Source organism: Mytilus trossulus, chromosome 8 (genome assembly GCF_036588685.1).
Source record: "Mytilus trossulus isolate FHL-02 chromosome 8, PNRI_Mtr1.1.1.hap1, whole genome shotgun sequence".
In the NCBI taxonomy this organism is placed as follows: Eukaryota; Metazoa; Mollusca; class Bivalvia; order Mytilida; family Mytilidae; genus Mytilus; species Mytilus trossulus.
In genome coordinates this window covers 39194696-39217494 of record NC_086380.1, presented here as the reverse complement: position 1 = coordinate 39217494, position 22799 = coordinate 39194696, and the positions used below count along the sequence as shown (strand labels likewise).

At 32.2% G+C, this 22799-nt stretch overlaps 1 protein-coding gene across 1 annotated transcript in view; it reads right to left on the bottom strand.

Annotated features, from left to right (window-relative positions):
* Positions 1–1215: 1215 nt before the first annotated feature.
* LOC134727650 (putative DMBT1-like protein) overlaps positions 1216–22799 on the bottom strand; it is a 112585-nt gene continuing 91001 nt past the window's right edge. Inside the window, exon 5 of the mRNA XM_063592032.1 lies at positions 1216–1355. Coding sequence (XP_063448102.1) covers positions 1216–1355 — 140 coding nt within the window. The remainder of the gene's footprint in view (positions 1356–22799) is intronic.

Sequence of the window (22799 nt, the reverse complement as noted above, 5' to 3'; positions counted from 1 at the left end):
GCAAGGTGAAAAACGGAAATTGTATTTTCCCACGATGTCCATATGCTCTCTGCTTTAAATAAAGCACTAACTTAAACTACCCTAATAAAGTATGAAGTTCAAGAGTAACTCTTTTAACAAAATTAGTTCACAAATCCTGACGAGTGTTTAGAAAAGGTAAGAGTCTATTAAACATGTTGAAACAGCAATGGTGTCTTCGCTGACAGTTGATTATCATCAGTTAGGTCGTGATATATGGCAATCTCTCAACATTTAATATTTATGACAACTATTGTTTCACATTGCTGATCTTGGGTTGTTTTCTGCCCTTTGTTCGAGTTGTTCTCTCTCTGACACATTCGCCGTTTCCATTCTCATTTTGTTTTATTTGAAGTTCCATTTAGCGTGTTGTCAACATTCGATGATCGCCGCTCCACTTATAATATTTTAATACTCGTCTGGATAAAGTTCAGGAAAAGAATAACTAAGAATGAATGAATGCATCTTTTGTTCTCATAAACAAAATACTTAGTTACAGAAAATGGTACATATACTCAAATAGAATAAATACATGCACGTGTGAAATACTACATGTAAGTTACAAAGTTTAAATAGGAGGACATATTTTCATATTGCGATAAGACGTGTCACGGTACTTGTCTATCCCAAATTCATGTATTTGGTTTTGATGTTATGTTTGTTATTCTCGTGGAATGTTGTCTGATGCTTGGTCCGTTTCTGTGTGTGTTACATTTCAGTGTTGTGTCGTTGTTCTCCTCTTATATTTAATGCGTTTCCCTCGGTTTTAGTTTGTTACCCCGATTTCGGTTTTTTGTCCATGGATTTATGAGTTTTGAACAGCGGTATATTACTGTTACCTTTATTTCATAAATTTACACATAGTTTTTTTCTAATTGTACAGGATTTATATTATTGAATAAAACATAGAATTAGTATGTGTTTGGAATTTTCCAAATATTATCAGATACCAATTGTGTTCTGTCTGTTTTAAGTTCATGTGGCATCTTTTAAATGTGTTAACAGTGATGCCTTTTCTTCATTTTACGTTTGTAATTTTCTTTCTTATTTATTTATTTTGTCCACTTGCAAGTTAAAGACGACACATACATGTAACAACGATGTCAGCAGAACTTTCAAAAATTTATGCGTCGAATGCTTTGAAAGAAAATTATAACGTTTTTTGTCAGTACAAATGTTATTTTTATCTGCCACTGCTCACCAGAATGGCGTTTTCTGGTCAAAGCTTGGTAGTTTATAAGGAGAATTAGACAGCTGGTATTTTGAGAACTCACCGAAGAGTTCTGTTACATTCTCATCTTCTTTGGCCTGTGGAAACCTCTTGGCCAGATTTGAAACTGACATTAGAAAAATAGTTATATTATTTCAATTCAATCGAATGACTTATCTAAAAGCTAGTTCTCCTCTCAAACATGTCATAATTAATAATGTTTATGATGCGTACTTCTTAGTTATTTAAATATCGCCTTTAAATTAGGAAAATAACCATTAGATTTGATTTATTATGTCATCTAAAGTAAACCTGAAGTAGATTCATGTGTATGCAGATTACAATCGGGGATAATATTAATTTATTTATAATCTATAGGAAAAAAACGTCAGATGATATCTTGCATTTCATCATAGGGTAGAAGAAGGCAATGTCCTGTAAGGTGGTGTCTGTGGATTGGAACTTGTCAACCATCTTTGAAACACTCTTTTTAAAGAGGTTTCTGTCGGCTTTTAAAGTATAAAGATAAATATATGGGATTAATCATGTACAGTTTAAATATCACAGTTTGCACCTTGTTACATTTGACGTGGCTCGGTACTTTTGCATTTCGTGATTGCGTTGATACGCTACGGCTATTTTTTTCTGTCGTGTGTGCTAATGTGCTTTGTTAATATGCCCTTTTGTTTATCATTGTAAGCATATTCGCTTGTTTTTGTAGCGATTAAGTCTATAACACAATGATGAATGTTGAACTCCTATTTATGTCGTGTTTACCTAGTACATCGGTTTGGTTTTTTTCACACATCGCTGTCAATATTAAGGACTTTATTCCATATCATTCCTGTCATTTAAGTGCATGCTAGGTTTATCTAGCTATAAAAGTAGGTTTTATCCACCAATTCTATGTAAGAGCTTGCCTATACCAAGTCAGGTATATGACATTTCATTTCCATTAATTTTTTGACATGTTTGAGATTTTGATCTTGCCATTTAGAAATTCCATCATAGTTTTTTTAACTCTTTTTCATGTGTGGAAAGATTTTAATGGAAATTCTCATATACAGATTTTTTAACAATTGAATTGCCTAATACTAATTTTATTCTAAAAGTAAAGTCATTTGAAGTAAAATGCAACGGATTAACGGTCGCAACTTAAAAATACAAATATGTATCACGTGCAAATAATGCTAATAATAATAACTGACTTTGGTTGGTTATTTTGCAGATGCTCAGTACATCTAATTAAACAGCTGATGCTCAGTACTTCTAATAAAACAGCTGATGCTCAGTACTTCTAATAAAACAGCTGATGCTCAGTACTTCTAATAAAACAGCTGATGCTCAGTACTTCTAATAAAACAGCTGATGGTCAGTACTTCTAATAAAACAGCTGATGGTCAGTACTTCTAATAAAACAGCTATTAGCCATGCTACAAAAGGGACTATTCTCGACGCTGAAGTTGACAAATTGGACTTAACGGTATCAACATATTGATTATAGATTTGAACAGGTAAAATTTAACGACCAACTTTTCGATTACATGTAATCGTAATACAATCGATGACAGCAAAAAATATGATGTAAGTGGACGACCATTTGATATTCTGGGGGGGGGGGGGGGGGGGGGGGGGGCTGGAGGATTTGTTTTTGATCGGTTATATATTTTTGTAAACTGAGAGGACAGATTATTCATTTTCTGCACTAATGAAGCAAGATTTTTCATTTTCATTAAAGCAAGGGACTGATTATTTATTTTCACAACTATATTTATGATATTCGAAAACATACAATTTTGCATTGAATGCATTCTTCAGGAAATGCTCTTTTTTACAGATACAGATAAAATATCATGTATGACTTGAGTGTTCTAAAAAGTTGCTTTTTATTCTCTTAAAGTCCCTTATGTCAACAATATTTTCTTACAAATTAACCTTATTTTCAGCTTTTGAAACAAATGACCTAACTTAAGTTTAAAATACATATATCAAAGGATTGTGCTCCCCAAGGGTGACTGGGGAATAGAAATATGGTCACTTGGTCTTCTCCAGACCGGCAGTAAAACGCTTGCTGAAGTGGGGCGTCCGTTTGGCTGTGCGGGATGTATCAAGTTCGCAGTCACGTCCGGTCAGAAGGGGGACGTTAAATCCGATGCCTCGTGTAAAGAGAGTGCCACGCTCTTTGCACGTTAAGAACCCTTGCAACAACTCTTTGAGGGGTCCGTGGGTGGCCTGTTGCAAGGCCAAATTTCTGTCCCTATCCAATATACCCTCCTTTTCCGGTGGCAGTCCAAATTTCTCCGACCACCATCCCAGATGTTCTCTATTGTATCAACCTACCTATTTTATTTATTGTGAACTTGTTCTCGTCCTGAATATGCATGAAATATTTGCCACTGGACGTTAAGCAACCAACAATCAATCAATCAATCAAAGGATTGTATAATTAATCAATCAAAGGATTGTATAATTAATCAATTAGAGTTCTTTTCATTTGTCATTCTAGTCCAGACTTTGTTTTACTTCTTTACTTAAGGCATTTCTGGTGCAATATTTAAGGTTCATGTAGACCCTATGGCTAAAGTGGCCATATTTTCACCTCAAAATTTACTTGAGTACAGCCAGCGTATCTGTAAAACGTTTCAGGCATAGCTACCCCTAGATAAATGAATTTTAAGTACGTTTTATGTTTTAGAAATATAAAAACTTACCAGGATTTTGCCGTGCACTTTTTTTCATTCCTCCAGAAGGTGTCAAATTAAACTAAGTTGGGAAACATGTTTGAGAACTTCCCCACAGGTAAACATTAATTATTTCTCATTCTATAAAAAGAATCAATAAAGACCAATATGGCAGGAGAGACACACCAAACAGTTTTAATGTAACATTTCTATATAGATGTACAATGTATGACGTGCAATTGAATATTAAAGTCCATACATCATGCGCCATTGTATTATCTATATAATCATCTCAACTGTTCTACCTATATCAACAAAAAGAAAATACAAACAATAAGAATTTATACAAAGCATAATATTTCAATCTAAATGTAATAAAGTTGTCGAACAAGTTTGGTGTGTGAATTCTCGATGAAATGAAAAGGGCTCGTAATGACATGGACAATAGATACCTGACAATAATTGGTTAATGAAACTGTACCTGCGTGGACCATATCAAGGTAAACTTAACTGTTTGTTAATTTTATCATCTTCTGCAGAGACGAAAAAAAGTGTACGGCAAAATCCAGTTAAGTTATGAATTTTCTAAATCATACAATGCATTTGAATTATATTTATCTAGGGCATGCTATACACTAAAACTTTACCAGATGCACAGGTTTACCTGCACTCAGAGAAAAATTGAGGTGATAATACGGCAATTTTAGCCATAGGGTCCACATGAACCTTAACTTTAGAATTTGTTCACTCACTTACAATAGTGAGCATTATTTTTGGTTAAGTATTTTTGTTAGTGATTTTGGGAGACATACATGTAGTAGATGTTTATCATGTCTTGGAGAGAACATTATAAAATTCCACAAGATTTTTCTTCTGAAGGAACTGTTAACGTTAAATGCAAATACGGTCATGTGCTCATATCTGGGAATGCCCAAACAACATCAAATTTGTCAACTCACATTAAGGTATTTTACATAATTTTTAAAACTTAGTAATTTAAAAAATTAAATTTGATTCTCTGTATAGATGCGAGAAGATGTGGTATGAGTGAATAAAGAAGTTTAATTTAACTATATTCTTTTTTTTTTAATACTAGTACTGAACAATTAATGAAATATTTTAATTAGTGACGGGAAGACTGTTTTGATTTCAATTATTCGATTACGTGTCAGATTTACATTAAATTGCCCAAGGTTACATGTTTTACTCTATTTTATAGTTTTATAACCTGTTATTAAGGTGGTTGTCCAAACAAAGAAATAATTCAAACCATTAATTTAATTTTACTTGAAAAATTAACTTATAAAATTATCTGGACAAACATTTAAAGACACAATAAGCTATTTATAAATACATCTGCCAGCGATGAATCAAATAAACAACAAAATTTAATTCAGTTTGTAAACAAAAAAAGTACAAAATATGGTCAAAATTACCCCAAACAAAAAGAAGTGACAAATGCCTTGGTCCATGTAATAGCAGGCACCTTATCAGCTCTCTAGTGGAAAACCCATTTTTCAGGAGTTTGGTAAATATTTCGAATCCCTCGATATGAACTTCCCTCTAGAAAACAGGTATCAACAAAACATTTGGTAACAGTTTATTTAAAGGTTGATGGAAAATTAAGAGATAAAATTGATCTCTATTGAACACTCATGCCTTACTCTTGATATGTGGCTGAAAGATACTAGCAATAGTTTAAAAACACGTTATTTCAAAAGCTGCAAATATAGTTAAATTTGTAAGAAAATCTGTTAACGCCTCAGATATCCTTGAACATGAGAAACGACTTCAATCTGACAATGCAACTCGTTGAAACTTTCAACTAATCATGATTAGGTGTATTCTAGCAGTACCCGAGGAAAAACTATCAAAAACTGGGGCATCTGTTCAGTTGTCTCTTTATGAGAGAAAACTTTTAGAAGAACTTTGTTCTATTCTGAAACCATTTTAGAGGAACTTTGTTCTATTCTGAAACCATTTGAAGACGCCAAAATTATGGTTCAGAGAGACAAGTCTGTGTCTGCCAGCCTAGTTGTTCCTATATATATATATGGGTTTAACTCATGAGATTAATTAATTGTCTGTTACCTTCAATAACAAAATGGTCCAAACTTTGAAATTGTCCTGAGAGAAACGTCGTGGTGGTTCTATGTTAGATGACAATTTCTTATTGCCAGTAATGTTGGACCCGACCATAAAACTAATATGGTGCAACAACTCAGATTCAATGAAGATGGAAAACAAATTGCTTTTCAATGCCAAAAAGTGCATTTGATCAATACATGTAGATTCAGAATCATGTGACACTGATGACTCCCCACCACCAAAAAAGTCTAGAACTGACTCACCAGCATCTGGAATTCTAAGTTTCATGACACAAAAAAGAAAAGAGAATTCGTCATTTGTCTGGTGATCCAGCTAAACTTGAAGTCAATCAATACTTGATGGAACCATGCATTGAAAATAACCCATTGGGGATTTGAGAATCCAATGAACACAACTTCCCAATACGAGCATCGATGGCTAAGAGATTCCTTCCAATACTGGCCTCTTCATCACCAGTTCAAAGACTTTTTAGTATTGCTGGCAAAATATTTCGTCCTGACAGATGTCGCTTGAGTGATAAAACTTGCCACAAACTGATCATGATTAAATGCAATTCTGACTTCTGACATTAAAGCTTTTATTGATGCTAATGTAAATTTTTTTTCCACTATAAATATGTTGAACAGCAATATTGTTGCAACTTTTCTAGACTTGTTTCTTTTTATTTTGTAGAATGTAATTGACTAACGAAAAGTAATGTAATTACTTTTGATAAAATAATCGATTACACAAACACAAATCATAGAAATCGATTACACCAAAATCCTTCGTGTAATCGAGTACTAGTTTTCTTGCTCTGTTTTGGTCAAGTGCTCCTTTATCTAAAATAACATACAACAAAATTTATAGCATTTTTATCCAAAAAAAAATCTCAATAGTATTATAGCACCAATATTATGTTATGACGGCATGCACAAAGCTGAGTCTACAAATGCAACGTCTTCAAATTACAAAAAACATTTACGACGTCGGTATTTTCCCTCAGAAACGTAGGCGTAACAAAAACACTAACACTTAGGCCGTGTTCACATTGACCTAAATTCGGTGTTGTGTTAGTGTAACTCACACGTAAACTTAACACAATTGCGTTCCCATTGATAAAACTCAATGTTTACATGTAGTTTAAATCATGTTTTATCTACACACAGTCGATAGTCAATGTAGGCCTTGTGTAGGTTAAGTGTACACAAAACTAGGCATTTAGGACATTAGTTTTACCGTGTAAATATTTAAGGAGGAAACTATTTTTGATAATTATAAGTATAGTTCTTTACAGAAATTATTGTCTAAATTTTAAAGATTTTTTTTTATTAAAAAAAATTAACGTACTTTATTAACCCCTGATCAAGACTCAAAGCAGCATCATTGCCGAACCCATAAGTGATTTTCGGGCGGAAGGGGGGGCTATTATAGATGAGTATAAAACATAAAGTCAAGGTGGTGGGGTGGTGAGCTACGGATTTTGTTTTGGAAACCAAAAATGTTTCCAGTTTTTGGCCCTGAAAACTTGTTTGTTTGTTTCACCCTCAGCTGCCACTATATATAATGCTAAAATTGATTCAACTTGTCAACAAAATTTGTCCTGAAAAAATTCAATAGTTTTTATTCCTTTTTTTCGATGCTGGTGATCACATACTTTTTTTTCAATATTTAAGACTATTACTAATGTATGGGGAAACTCTTGATTCAGATTTTTTTTATCATCTGTATGACCCTTTTTTTATCATCTGTATGACCATTTTTTTTTTTATCAAATTGGGGATCGGAATATTTCCATTTCCACCCCCCCCCCCCTCCGTTTGAAGACAAAAGGTTGTTCCCTTACCGCTAGAAAAATTGTTCAAAAATTTTGGATTCAGTTCTACGTAATGAACATTTAAATGACATAGTTTACAAGTGGGAACAAATCTTATGTACAGGTAGCTAAACAAGGTGTATAGATGTGAACAAATGTAATGTGAAACCAGTGTACACTACACTAAACTAATTGTAAACACGTTTACTCTACACGGCGATTGGTGTGAACACGGCCTTAGTTTACCACATAATTATAAACATTCACGTTCAACATATTTATTTTTTTCGAAAAAAAGTGCAGCAAATGCACATTTTGAAAATAAAGATAAATATTCGCTACGAGCAGTATAATGGAAATAATTATCCTTTTCAGAAAACATTTGAACAAATTCAAACAAAGTCATGGCAGGACACCACTGAGAAATATTTAACCCTTCCAATATGTTGATCAATATTCACCTTAGAAAAAAACCGGTTTAAAAAAAAAATTATAATCTTGAAGTTTATATTCAAATGTTGTAAGAATAAGTGAAAAATTGAAGATATTACAAATAATCAAACAAGATCCATATAAATAAAAAAATAACAAAAAGCATTATAAACAGTATCAACAGGCCGAATCAACAAGAAAATACGATTTGAGAGTACTCGCAGTTACTGACAGCTAGTTAAAAGCCAAAACCAATTAATAATAAAAAAAAATCATGCATCAGAGACTAAAATCAACTAAAACACATCCCAGGGATTTAGTATTTTAACGTCATTAATTTTCAAAGAAGACATGACTTGTGCAATGCCAAAAATAAATGTATCGACAGGTAGTAGGATAGTGAAGAGCGACTTCTATAGAAATAAAAATTAACGTGCCTGTTCCTCTATAAATCTCGCCTCAAAAGATAATGGAATTTAGTTATGTTTTAATTTGCTAATGACAAAATCAATATTAGTGCCAATGTGAACTATATTCAGAGATCTAATTACAATATTGGTACGATAACCCTTACTTATAAGTTTGTTTAAAGGTTCGATGAGTTTACAAGGATCACATAGTGATTTCCTCGATTTAAGTACAATATTACCATAAAATTTAGGATGTGAAATACCATTTTTAATAAGCTTTCTACAAGTATAGCCAAATTCACTAATCAAATCTTTGTATCTATGAAAGAATTTAGTAAAAGTTTTAAGTAATTTATGGTATCGAAATCCCTGACACAACAATTTACCAGTGATTCATTGATAACGTTCGTTAAAATCTATGACATCAGAACACACACGGGCAAACCGAACGAGTTGCGATATATAAAACCGCATGATGGAGCCAAAGGCACATCGCCGTCTAAAAAGGGAAAATTAAATAGGAAATGAGAAATCGTCTCTTTTGTCGTAAATTTTAGTGTGCCCGTTTGAAATTGAAATGTCTAAATGTAGAAAAGGACAAATGCTGCTGTTTATGCTATTAGATTTAGTTAAAGTAAGTTCTTTTGGGTAAATTTCTGAAGTATATTTGGAGAACTCTGGATATTCAACGAAAAAATATCATCCAGATAACGGTAGGTATTTTTGAATGTATCAATCAAATAACAATGATGGGTCTTTACTGAGTTTGGTCATAAACTGAGATTCATAGCAATATAGAAATAAATCTGCTATTAAAGGGGCACAGTTGGTGCCCATGGGAATACCTACTACCTGACGATACACTTTATCGCCGAAACGTACATGAATGTTATCTAGCAGAAAGTTTAAAGCTTCAATCATATCCTCACATTTCCAGTAAGTGTATCTAGCATACTTTCCTTTTTCGTTACAGAAAAAGGCTTCAAGCGAGTTACAGCAAATAAAATTACAATTAGATTTTTCGAAAGACCATTTTATCAAATACAAAAACGTTTTCTTTATAAGATTGTGTGGCAGTGTAGTGTACAGAATAGAAAAATCATAACTGTCAACAGAATTGTAAGGACCATTGAAAGCATGTATTTTATCTAAAACCTATGAATTTTTAACACTCAAAAAATAATTAATACCATAATTTTCAAAAGCTTTATTAGAAAAGTTAATAACCAGTTATTTGATAGTAGTAAGGGAGGTAGTTAGGAGCACTGATAGATTAGTAGTAGAACACTTACTCGAAGCGGAGATGAAACGGAATTTAAATGGTTTTCTGGTAATTTTGGTAACCAGTACATGGTAGGGACTTTCAAATGTTCGGAAGATGCTTTAAGCTGGGTAGTGGCAGTGGTATGCTTGTTAACGATTTGACTCTCTGTGGTGCGCACTGACCTGAATGTAGAGGAATTGATAATTTCGTTTTGAAGAACTTTCGTGTAGTATATGTGTCGCACCACCACTACATTATTTGCTGCGTTGTCTCCCGGTACGAACACAAACCGCTCTGCAAGTACCTTGAGTTTGTTTTTTTATTCTAGAAATGGGTATATCATGGTTCTTATTATTAATTTCAGAAATCTGCTATTAAAGGGCCACAGTTGATGCCCATAGGAATACCTACTACCTGACGATACACTTTATTGCCGAAACGTACATGAATGTTATCTAGCAGAAAGTTTAAAGCTTCAATCATATCCTCACATTTCTAGTAAGTGTATCTAGCATACTTTCCATTTTCGTTACAGAAAAAGGCTTTAAGCGAGTTACAGCAAATAAAATTACAATGAGATTTTTTCCAAAGACCGTTTTATCAAATACAAAAACTTTTTCTTTATAAGATTGTGTGGAAGTGTAGTGTACAGAGTACAAAAATCATAACTGTCAACAGAATTGTAAGGACCATTGAAAGCATGTATTTTATCTAAAACCTCTAAAAATCAAATTTCTGCTCGTTTTTTTTATAAGAATACGAAATAATGGGTTGTTCTATTTATTTAAAAAAAAATATGGAGGTATTAAGCTATAGACAGATGAGTCATTGAATATGTTAGACAAATTAATAAAATCAATTCCTCTATTCATATATTTTAATTTGAGAAAATGCCGTTTATGATTTTCATGTTTATCAATTATAGGAAAAAGCCTGTGATGAGAAAAGGCTGTAATAATACGGGTGTATTCATAAAACGGGCAAAAAACGAAATTTTATCACACTCCAGAAAAATAGCATATAATTTACTTATAGGTATCTGACCCAGTTTGCATAATACTTGATGTCTGTCATTATTCTTTATTATAGATAACAGATCAGCAAGTGTATAATTTATACGATGTTTAATACGTTGATTACGGTTCTTCCGTCTACCATGAGACCTATTATTTCTAAGTCGTTAAACAACAATATTAATGACATCGATATGAGTTTTAGATATGTTCCCCTGCCCATATATTTTTATCATTTAGACCGAGAGGATAAGCTGTTTGAAGTCTTTTTATCCAAAACAATTCGCGAACTTCGCGTGATTTTTCAAATTGCTTGTGCGATTCTCCTGGTTGTTTTTGAACGGTTTCGAGCGGTTGGAATTTTATATATTTCATAATATGATTATGCTTATCTAAATGCTGATATACTACACTTCTGAATTTTTTGGGTCTACGAAAGCGGTAGAGATGTTCTTGATTACTTCTGAAATACTCTCGTCCCGTCTGTCCCACATATTGAATACCACACTTAGGTTGGGTTCAAGTTACCACATATATTAGGTTTTGAGTTTTTCAGGTAATATCACAGGATAAGGAGAGCGAAAAGGTTCTCCCGTTCACTGTTGACCTTATAGTATTTTGAGAAGTTAATCTAAAACAGGTTAGTCATTTTTTTGGCATTGCACGGGAAAATTTGTGGATGTCCACGTGCATTTTTGTTAAATAATCTGGCAGTAGTGGCATTACTAATACGTTTATTTATGCACGTAGATAACCTAGAAGTTGTGTTGTTGATAATATTTTTTCCATTCCGTAAAATCATGATTATTAAATAGGGGTATAGGATCAATACAAAAAACCGGAGGTTGTAACATTGAATAAGGATCACAGTTACGGAATAGGAGAGTAATTCGGAATGCAGTAAAAAACTCTTACAAAAACTGTAATAAAATGCCCGACGTATAGACTTAAATATAACAAAACTGACATGTATAACACACACAGGGCAAAAACAGAGGTTGTAAGAAATCTAATTAAAAACCATAGCAGGTGGCAATAATAAAAAATAGCAGGCGTGGATGAGTATCAATACATCCCAACATCGTAAACACTAAAGATATAAACATGTGAAAGCTCTCTAACAAGCAAACAACCAATAACTAAAATATTTCACATTTCAAATATTTGCACATTTTTAATACCAAGTTATTTTGAAAATAAAAAGATAGCAATTACAATTGTTTTCTTACAGATTCTTCCATTTTGATTATTAGTCCTTCCAAACTCTCACACAGCTGTAACATTATAATGGTTGTTTGGGAACACATTTTTTATGCACTTAAAACATATAATGTACTAAATAACACAGTATACATTCCATTGAGCGAAGAACTTATCATACTAGGAATGTACGATTACAACAAAAAGTACAATGTCATAACTAATTACGATTATGAAAACAGTTAAATGGATTATTTGGAAATGTAGGAATATAATCAAATATCAGTCTAAAAATTTTATTTCCAATCAATTGATAGCATATGCAAAACGGGAACTGGGAAGTTTAATTGAATCTATGGACAAATCATTTACATCCAAAATAGAAAATTTTGCAGCTGAAATAAAACTTTTAATAAATCTTATACATTAGCAAGTGACGAAATAATTTGTACTTACTTTCTTTTCCTTTTTAGAACATAATACATCCAACGATAGAAATATACAATACACGCATTTACAAGGTCGAGCATGTGACCTATAAAATCACTGACCGACACATAACAATGTAATCCAGGTGTTAAAAGTACAAAAAATTAAATGCCAATTATATAAGTAAAGGTAAATTATTGTGTAGATTGTAGTGTGTTTTGGGGGACTTTTGATGTATTTTATTTACTGTAGAATATTGTGAACATTTTATACGCAAACTCAATCTGTGTAATTAATATGAATGTATAACTTATGTATGGAAAAAAATATAAAATAGATTTTTTTTATAATAGAGTCCACCGTTTATCCCTAGACGTTGGATCATTGTAAACACAGGGCCCCTTGTGTATTCTTCCATGGGTTATACAAGGAAAATGTAATCAGGTGATTTTCAATAAATGTATTTCAAGTCTTAAAAAAAAAGTAGCATCGAGAATGAAAAAGAAACAACACCCGACTAAAAGGCCACCATGGATCTATAACACAGGGAGAAAATCCCGCATCCCGGGGAAGGGTTTCAGGTGTTACTTCAAGAAAAATGTGTGTTCCTCGTGTAATACGAATGATTCATAATTCAGGCATTTTTTTGTTTTTCAACTCTGGAATTGTGAAAGAAAACGAGCGTGTGTATTTCTGAACTTTCCCATTGTTTTCCCAATAGCAGGAAGAGGCAACAGACAAAAGAGCTTTCCCCGAATATGCGCGCTTTTTTCTTCTTCATTTGTTTGCACTTATATCTGAACTATTTAAATGTACAGAATGATAAAAATACGAACACTTCTCTATTTAAACTTGAGAAAACAAATTTGAAAGTAGTTTTGATATACAGAAGGCTCGGGTAATTTGCTTTCAATAAGAAACTTATGTTCGGCCGCTTAAAATGCTAAAGTCTTACTGTAATAAATAATAACAAATCATCGCTTTTTATTTGGCTCTTGGGAAGAAGGAAAAGAGTGGGTGGTATAAAAAAATATATATCCAATTTAAAGGTGAAGACTATTTTGTCCGCCAGTTTATTATGTTTTTAAAAGCATGTGAGGCCAATCCATGATCATGGAAAAACACAAAATTGCTGAAATGATGGTCAATGTGACGGGTTTACACGAGTGCTTACAGGATTTGTACAGAAGGTACACTGTCAATCATCTAAAAAAAACTTGCACTGTCGAAAAAGCTGGGAAAACACCTGTTGAAAAATATGCTGATGACAAAATTGGGTATATTTATAAAAAAAAATCTTATCCTATGGAGAGGGAATCGGGTAAGCATCGCATCTTCATGTCATTGTACGGCCTTCAATAATGAGTTAAATCCGTACCACATAGTCAACTAGTAATTTATTTTGAAATAGTTGCATATTCCGACCTTTGTTTTAACTTATCTCTATTAATATGTCTCATTCAATGTCAAACCATATTAGATTAAAATAAAGGATTTCAAAAATCTTGAATGTCCATACATTATTGAAAGAAACTTGACCTAGTGAGTAAGAGTGTGTTAAGAAAAAATTATGTAATTCATATCGTGTCAGGAACGAGATTAAAAAGATTAAAGAACTGTGATTGAGACTTAAGGTCCCCAACACAACAGCTGAAAACAAAGATATTGACGTGAAGGAGACAGCCGATGTTGCTCCATCTCAAAATGCTGGAACTCTGAAAATAAACAACAACCTACATCGTCTCAGGTAGACACCCACAGAAAACATTTGACTGATGGCATGAGCAGCAACGATACTGAAAAATCGTCAACGTCACCACCACCAAAGAAATGGAGGAAACGCGCAAAACGCACAACTGTTGATCTTGCTAGAGAAAATCAACTGCTGTATATCAAGTTTATTAAAAAAAAAAAAAAAAACTATGGCATGCCGAAAGTCCTTCAAGACCTAGGAGTGACTTAACTCTTCTCACAGTGAAAGCAGTTTAATAAAAGGGTTAAAAAAAACATATGAGTTTTTGAGAAACCTCAAGCATTGTAAGCTTAAATAGAGGAAATACTCATCGGTGAAAATTTTCCTATTGTCATTTCCTTATGTCATTTCCTTATGAAACGGCTGGCGAATTTACACAAAAAGTTTCAGCAATCAATAAAATACAAAATATCTGCATATCGTTGAGTGTTGAGTTGTAAATGGAAAGTCATCATGCAATGCTTTTGAAACTATGCAGGGATGTTCAACCGGTGAATACTGAGTCATATTTTACACAAACCAACATGCAGGAACTATTTGCCACGCGACGTTTCGCAACCAGCAATCAATCAATCACAAACGCCGTATTGAGAAATTACATATGATCTGAAACTGTTTAAAAAAAGTTTGAAAATACCTGCATTCGGAGCTGTATGACCGGGTGTAAATTTTTAAAAACAATACACATTGAAAAAAAGTATTGCAATACCTTAATTTTCAAACCTTGGATTTTTAACTTCTTTTTTCAGATAGAATATGATATATAATATTTGTATAATGATATTGGTACATTGTTGATGTTTACTTTGGCATTAAAACGAAATAAAAAAAATGTATGAAATTTGTTTTTAATAACAGCAATTTTGATTACAAAATGAAGTCATTTTTGTACAAAAAAAAATCATTTTACAACTTTTACTGTAATTGAATATAACAATTGTTTAAAACGATAGTTTACATCACGTTGAACTTTATATGCTAAACAATCAGTACTTGGTGTAACCACCATTCACACGAATAACTGCCTCTTAACGTCTTCTCATGCCTGCTACCAATCGGCGAATTTGTTGTTGGGGTAACTGTAACCATTCCTGGTTAAGTGCATTGTTTAATTCATCAAGTGTCTGAACTGGGGGTGTCCTTTTGCGCTCTTTTCGTCCAATAATGTCCCATACATACTCGATAGGGTTAGGATCAAGGGTACATTGGTTGTTGGTTGCTTAACGTCCAGTGGATCAATGTTTTTAGTGACCCGAGCTCACTGTTCGAACGCTCACATTCACAACTTGTTACACTCATTGTGCAAACAATTTTGAGAATTGCATATATATTGGGATAATCAAGTTTGTTGCATTTTTTAATGGTTTCAGCAGCTGACTTTGGCAATGTATCTGTGGTATGTTTCCAGAAATGCAACCACCTATCTACTTTCTAAGAAATTCCAAATGGACTAGGCAACGGAATTGAATCAAGCGTCATAACAGCTGTTTTAGAAAGTGATGAAAATCTATCATTAATGCCAGAGATCAGTTCATCAATATACGGCATACAGAGTGCACGTCAGAAGTAGACATCAGGTGTTTCTCCAGGAACATCACAGCGGTTTCGTTGTCTACCGCATGTTCTGGGTACAGAAGTCACGATATCATGCTTCTTTCCCATGACGACAGCTTCTTCATACCGAGCAAGGAACTTGCAATCAACATTTCTTTAACCTCGACCAGAAGAGACAATACTGATTGGACACTCATATATGCAGATATGTCTTGACTTCTTCCTTGAAGTTTTCTGCTTAAACAAACTGTGTAACCCATAAGATTTTTTACAGTAATAAGAGTAATAACAAAACTAAAATGTGTAATAGCTGCCATAAGTGTTGTTGTAGCCAAATTGATTTGATCGACGATTTTTTTTTTCAAAATGTTCAAGGTGCATCGGGTGACCACCCCCTGGATCCGCCTCTACCTGCTGCTCGCAGTCCAATAATCTGCTATCTTAATGCAGTTGAGAGCTGTGGAGGACCCATTATATTGTCTTAATCATATAACTTTACTAACTTGGTAATTTAAAATGTCGCAATCAGTGGGGATAGAAACACCTGTTGTAGTGTTTTCGGGTACAGTACCTGCACGTGCGAATTATAACTTATCGAGTTGACCTTTATTTATTAAACTCGGGTGAGATTTAAGGGTTATGTACCATTGTGTTGCTTCAATGCTAAACATATGGAAATGTTATAGAAAATCCACAGCCTTTATCCTTGTTCTATCATATTTGGCAATTTGATGACCGATAGATATAGGATTATTGCATGCAGTGCTAGCATTGATTTCCTTAAAACAAATTTATTAATGTAGTTATTGGTTAGAACAAATAAAAATATGGACCACATCAAGTACACATTTTAGGGTGCGCTCGACTTTAGTTACTCTGCACGAGGTATTTTGAAATTTACAGGTTGGTTAGAACTTTTTGTAAAAAATAAACACTAGCACATCATAGAAAAGCAAGTGAGTAATCTATGTTTCAAATTTTATAACAAAAATCTCTTTATTAAAGGCTGTGGATTTTCTATAAAAATCTTGGTTTATTTGCCACAAAGTACTCTTTTTCTATTAAATGCAATGCAACAGTAAATAATAATGCTTTGCATCAAGTTTCCCCCTAGTATATGTTTAAAATGGACTGTATCTATTATTCATTATATCTGTAGTTTTGATACAATTGATGTTAAAAAAATTCGTACAAAAATGGCTAAAGAAGAGTACATAAACCTTAAATAATAATAATAATGATAAATAATATAACAAAGCAATAAAGGATGTTTTATAAATTTGCTTTTCTTTTAAGTGTGTCATTACTTTTTTCAATGTGTATAAAATGCAACATGTTTCAAGTTGAGATTGTATCAAAATAGTGTTTTAGGTGTTTAAAACAGATAAAAATGTAGTGGCAAACAATTGGACATATACATACACTCCTTTGTTTGCTCTTAATACCTATATAAAAAAGAAAATATTGTTACACATGTATGCACGAGTAGATATACAACCAATTATAATACGTAACATTACGCGCACATATTCAGCATTTACCTGAATGCCCATGCCCGCACCAACTTGTTTTGAATTATAGTTTCGTAAAAATACGGCACTTCAAAGATATTTCTAATGACAGAATGGTGTTTGGAATGTACAACATGTACTACCAGTAAATAGTAAAGCACATTCGCAAAGGAGACAAATTGTTTATATTGTCCAGTTGATGAAATTTACCCTTTGATAAGAACAGCACATGCCAAAAGATGATTAAAAGATTTAGAAATTGGGAGACAATGATGCAGTGAAATAGTAGACAGAGGTCTGATTGACTGTAGAAAAATGAAAGGAGTTGTACTGAACATTGCCGAAGGTAGAAAAATAGGAACACAAGTTGGAATCATGGTTTAATTGAGTCGAAATCAAATCGATAAGAATCAGATAAGTTTGATCAGATTCAGATTGAAGAGGTGACCAAGATCATGTTCACTGCAGTTGTCGTGGTGGCTGTAAGACAGGCAAATGTAAATGAAAAGATCGAGTTTATTGTGCTATTCCAGATGTCATGCTTCCTTGTCTTGTGCAAGCAAACAGATGATTTAATCTATTAGGTTTAACCTTTAATTCCAATATATGATATTACAAATGCAACTTATAATTATGATTTATTTTTGAAAATGTAAAAGGGTCTTATTTTATTGTTCCTTTTAACGACTTTGTCACTTTGCACACGTGGTCAAAATTTAAATGGCAACAAGCTGTTAAGCTAAACAAAATTTGCTCAATGTCTCATTATAGGTTATGTTGTTTCTCTGCGTTCGTTGTGTGTCTGAAATTTTCTTTCATTTAAAAAATAATACTAATATAAAAAAAAAAGATATGATATAATTGCCAATGAGACAACTCTCCACAAGAGCCTAATAATGCAGAATTTAAAAAACAATATAATAGACCGCCACACAGCCTTCAACAATGAGCAAAGCTCATACCGCATAATCAGCGTTTAAAGGCACCGAAATGGCAAACTATAAACAATTCTAACGAGAAAACTAAGTTAAACGGTCTTATTTATGCTTCTGACCTGGGACAGGCACATACATAACGTAGCGGGGCTAAACATGTTAGCAGGATCTCAACCCTCTCCTTTTCTGGGACAGTGGTGTAACACTACAATATAAGAACGAACTATGAAAATCAGTTGAAAAACTGATCAGATGAAAACAATCAGAAATACTACACAGAGTGCACGTTGCCGGGTACTTGTATATCCCATACAACAACAATATATACACAGGTAATCTGTTTCGTGTTGAATAATTTCAAACTTGTTAACTTAATGTTTAGTGCAACATTTGCAGCCACTATAGGTGATAAATGATATCATCTTGATGGAAAATATAAAAAAAATAATATTTCAGCATGCGGAATTTATTTAATGAGTTGACCTTTTCCGTTATGTTCATCCTAATTTGTTTCTTCAGTTTAAAAATTATAGTAATTATATAAGTGAGGGAAATGAGATGGTCGAAATTTTAATAAAGAAAACAAAATTCCCGTTATTGTTGCGGAAGAACTTGTCAACAAAATCATTCGAATTAATTAAGACACAACCTAGAATCACTATATAACATTTGATTTAGTCTAACCTTGTCTAACCTTCAAATAACAATTACAAAATACAACTCAGTTTTTTCCGTTGAAGATATGTCGCGTAAAGAAAATTGCATAAGTGAAAGACAAGTATACAATGAACGGATCTTGAAATTACCGATATAAATGGAGCACATTCAAAAGATGGAATAAATATAAATCGCGTATTGCGACACTCCCGACACAGAAATTTTGATTTTATTTATAACGTTCTGAATATTGTTGTCCTGTTTCGACTTCAGAAAAAAACTTCATCTTTATTGATATACAATATAGTTCTGGTAAATGTTAGAATGATTGTGTGTATAGTAATATGTGAAATATCTACATCATTTTCATGATTGTTTTCTTCGTCACTTATCCCAATAACTTCAATATCTGTACTATTATTTGCGAGACTGTAAAACATATTAAGATGAAATGCCTTCGTAATGCATCTTCGTTTCCATCAAGATTGAAATTTTCACAAATATTATTATTTTCATCATGAATTAACTTTTCGCTTCATCTCTTGATAAGAATTCATCAATATTAAACTCTTTCCCAATATCTCGAACGTCACTCAGGTCGTATAATACATCTTTTTTCATGCTTTTCTTTGGCATCAACAATATACTACTTTTGTATTAGTATTGTGACGTAAAATTGTGCTTTAAATTGTTATTGTTCAATTTATAAATATATGATATAGATAATAAATGCTCTGAATTATATAAGTAGATTTGATATGACTTTTGGACAAACAATGTTGTAAACTATTCATCTAACTATTCCTGATATTAATATAGATTATTGGTATCAATATGCTGTTATTAAGAATGGAAATTGAGTTTCTTAATTCCACAAAGACTGTTATATAACTTATAAGCCATTACAAGTTATAGATACACAAATTTATAACAATAACTTTATAACCACCATTACAATAATTGGTGGCGGACCTTAAAACCTGACACCGGACATCTTTTGGAGATGAGAAAAAGAATACAAGAAACCACGCAACATGCTCAAAAGTCAGATACGTTGTTTTGGAATATATACAGTTGGACACCACTATTTAACCTTTGGATAATATCTTTTTGATTCTAATCAGTGGTGACTTTTTTGTGACATTAATGAAGATACATGACAATGCAACGATAGTAACAATTTATATGATACCAAAAAACTTCATTAGCGCTATGGAACATTATAATGCATTATTGTAAAAGCATCAAGCACAGTTATCATCATTTGTGACACTTATAAGGATTAAGTTGTATAGTTGTGTATTTCTATTATAACATTTATTGTCATCAACTGTGAGTAAAATAAGAACAAATTTAATTCATATAAAACATAAATTTTTGTTCAGAATTTTTGGCTATGAAACAAAATGTTCATTTTCATATTCATTAATCGTATATTGTTTCATATCTTTAAATTTGAAAGCAACAATTTATACTAAATTTTTTTAAAAATATATGTTTTTGATAAAGTGTTGTAAATATTAATCATAAAATCATTTTTACATTGAATACCTTAACAAAATAATAATAATTTAAGCACACCTTCGTTTGTTGTTCAAACGGTTGTCAATTATTAATTTGCCTATAATCATTTCTAAGTAAAATTTCACTTCATTCTTAGGGTTAAAATGTATTTAATAATATATTACATTTCCCAAAGCCAGCAAGTGAAAAATTTGGAACAATAACATTAAAACCACCATTACAATATTAGTAAAGTTCTAGTTTTATTTTTAAAAAAAATATACCTTTTTAGTCTGCAATCTCTTATTCAATTGATATTAAATGTATGCATACAATACTAAAAAAAATCACTTTATACTGCGTATTCCAGTTAAAATTTGTTATACGGAGCAAACTTTAATATATAATTTAGTAGCTTGCAACATATAGCGTATACTTTATAGGGTAAAAACTTGCGACTTGGGGTCTTTAAGAATTTTCACAATAGTACCTAACGGATAAGTTCAACGGTTTAGTATTCTTATTGTATCGATCAATCATAACTTCTTATCGTTGTGCATTTGTTCGAATTTCTTCTCTCATTATATCTTTACTTGTTGCCTTTGGGTTATTTTTATCCTGAATAGTCACGATTATCGTCAGTTAAATATGAAAAATGTCATTGATGTGATATACAAACCTGAAATTTAGGTCTTGTTCTTGATCTCATTAGGCGATTTTTTTTGTACAGAAATTTATTGAAGCTTTCATTGAAAATGTAACCGAAGATAGCACACTGTCATATTGCGTTCCTTTTTGAATGTACGGAGTAAGTCTCTCCTAAACAATGGTGTTTCATGCTAGGCGTAAAATGTTCACGTAATTCTAGCAATTTACAAACTTCCTTAGATCTGTTTAATGAGAACTCGCTTCCGCTATACGTAATAATTGTATTATAAACACCACATTGACAAAACATATCATAAAGAGCATATGATAGTAATAAGTAGTGAAACTGTCATTGCGTCAAAATTTGCACATGTATCATATCAAACATATCTATCGAAAAAAGTAAAAATTATCTTTGTCTCAGAAAATAAAACATAAATAAAACTTTTATTTTGGCCGAAAATTATTGTGCGAGTGCATTTAACAACTAATATCTTAGAATTGCAATAAATAAGACCCACAAACTGATATAAACTTGTGTACGCCTGACGAGACTCAAGAAATCAAAACGATTTTTTCTTGTTAATCTCCTACTGAAGATTCAAAGAATATGTTACTTCTTTGAAAATCTTCTAACGAATAAAGATTTGAAAATCTTCTAACGAATAAAGAACTTCATTGTTAGCCACATACTAAAATGGTTATCTACAAAAAATGAACAAAGACAAAATTAACATACTACAAATTACAACTACATAATTAATTAAACATATACAATTTACAAATGCGAAATGACATGAATAAAACACATTCTAAGCTGGGCAACTTCATTTTGAATGCAAACCTCTATCTTTAATTGCAAATAAATCCCTTTTAAAGAGACCTTTAATAAGAATCTTCTATAAGACTAAAAGAAACTTGATCTTCTCATCTTTACAAATACCAATTAAGGCTTTATTAATCTGAACAACCTTGCTTTCTTACTGAACAAATTCAACTGGTCGCGGTAAAATAGAAGATATCAATATATTTATGTCTCTATTTCTTAAACTTTAGATCAAATTTCTAAATTTACATAAAATAATATCTCGAGTATGTTTCTCTACATCATTGGTACCAAATGTAAAATAACATGAGAAAAACTATCAAAATCATAAAGATACATATACTCCTTATCAATAACATATTTAATGTAACCTAGATTAGCTCCGTTAAAACTCTGTATAACCGTGTCGTTCATCCCATCCAAATATTTCCCAATAGAGTCACACAAGATTAACATGTCGCATTAAACAGATCAAACCACAAAAGTCATATTAATAATTGAACAAAGACAAATACAAGAACAATACAACATGTAGTTAAGATTATAAAAAAGGTCAGAACGCAGAATTTATACATCAATACCATCATGTATTATTTGTGAAGTTGATACGGATATATATTTGTACCATCCGATGAACCTTTTTTTTAAAGAACTAGACGTACTTGACATACTCCTGGCTCCTCAACTTTCTGATCAGACACTGATGACGTTTTTACAGGTGAACAAATGTGTGTATACGATCTTTGCGATGTCGGTAAAGTTCAATAGAGGTCAACTTGCCATATTTAAATTTGTTCAGAAGGTGAACGGTACGATATAAACCAGATTTAGTTTGAGCTTTTGTATTTATT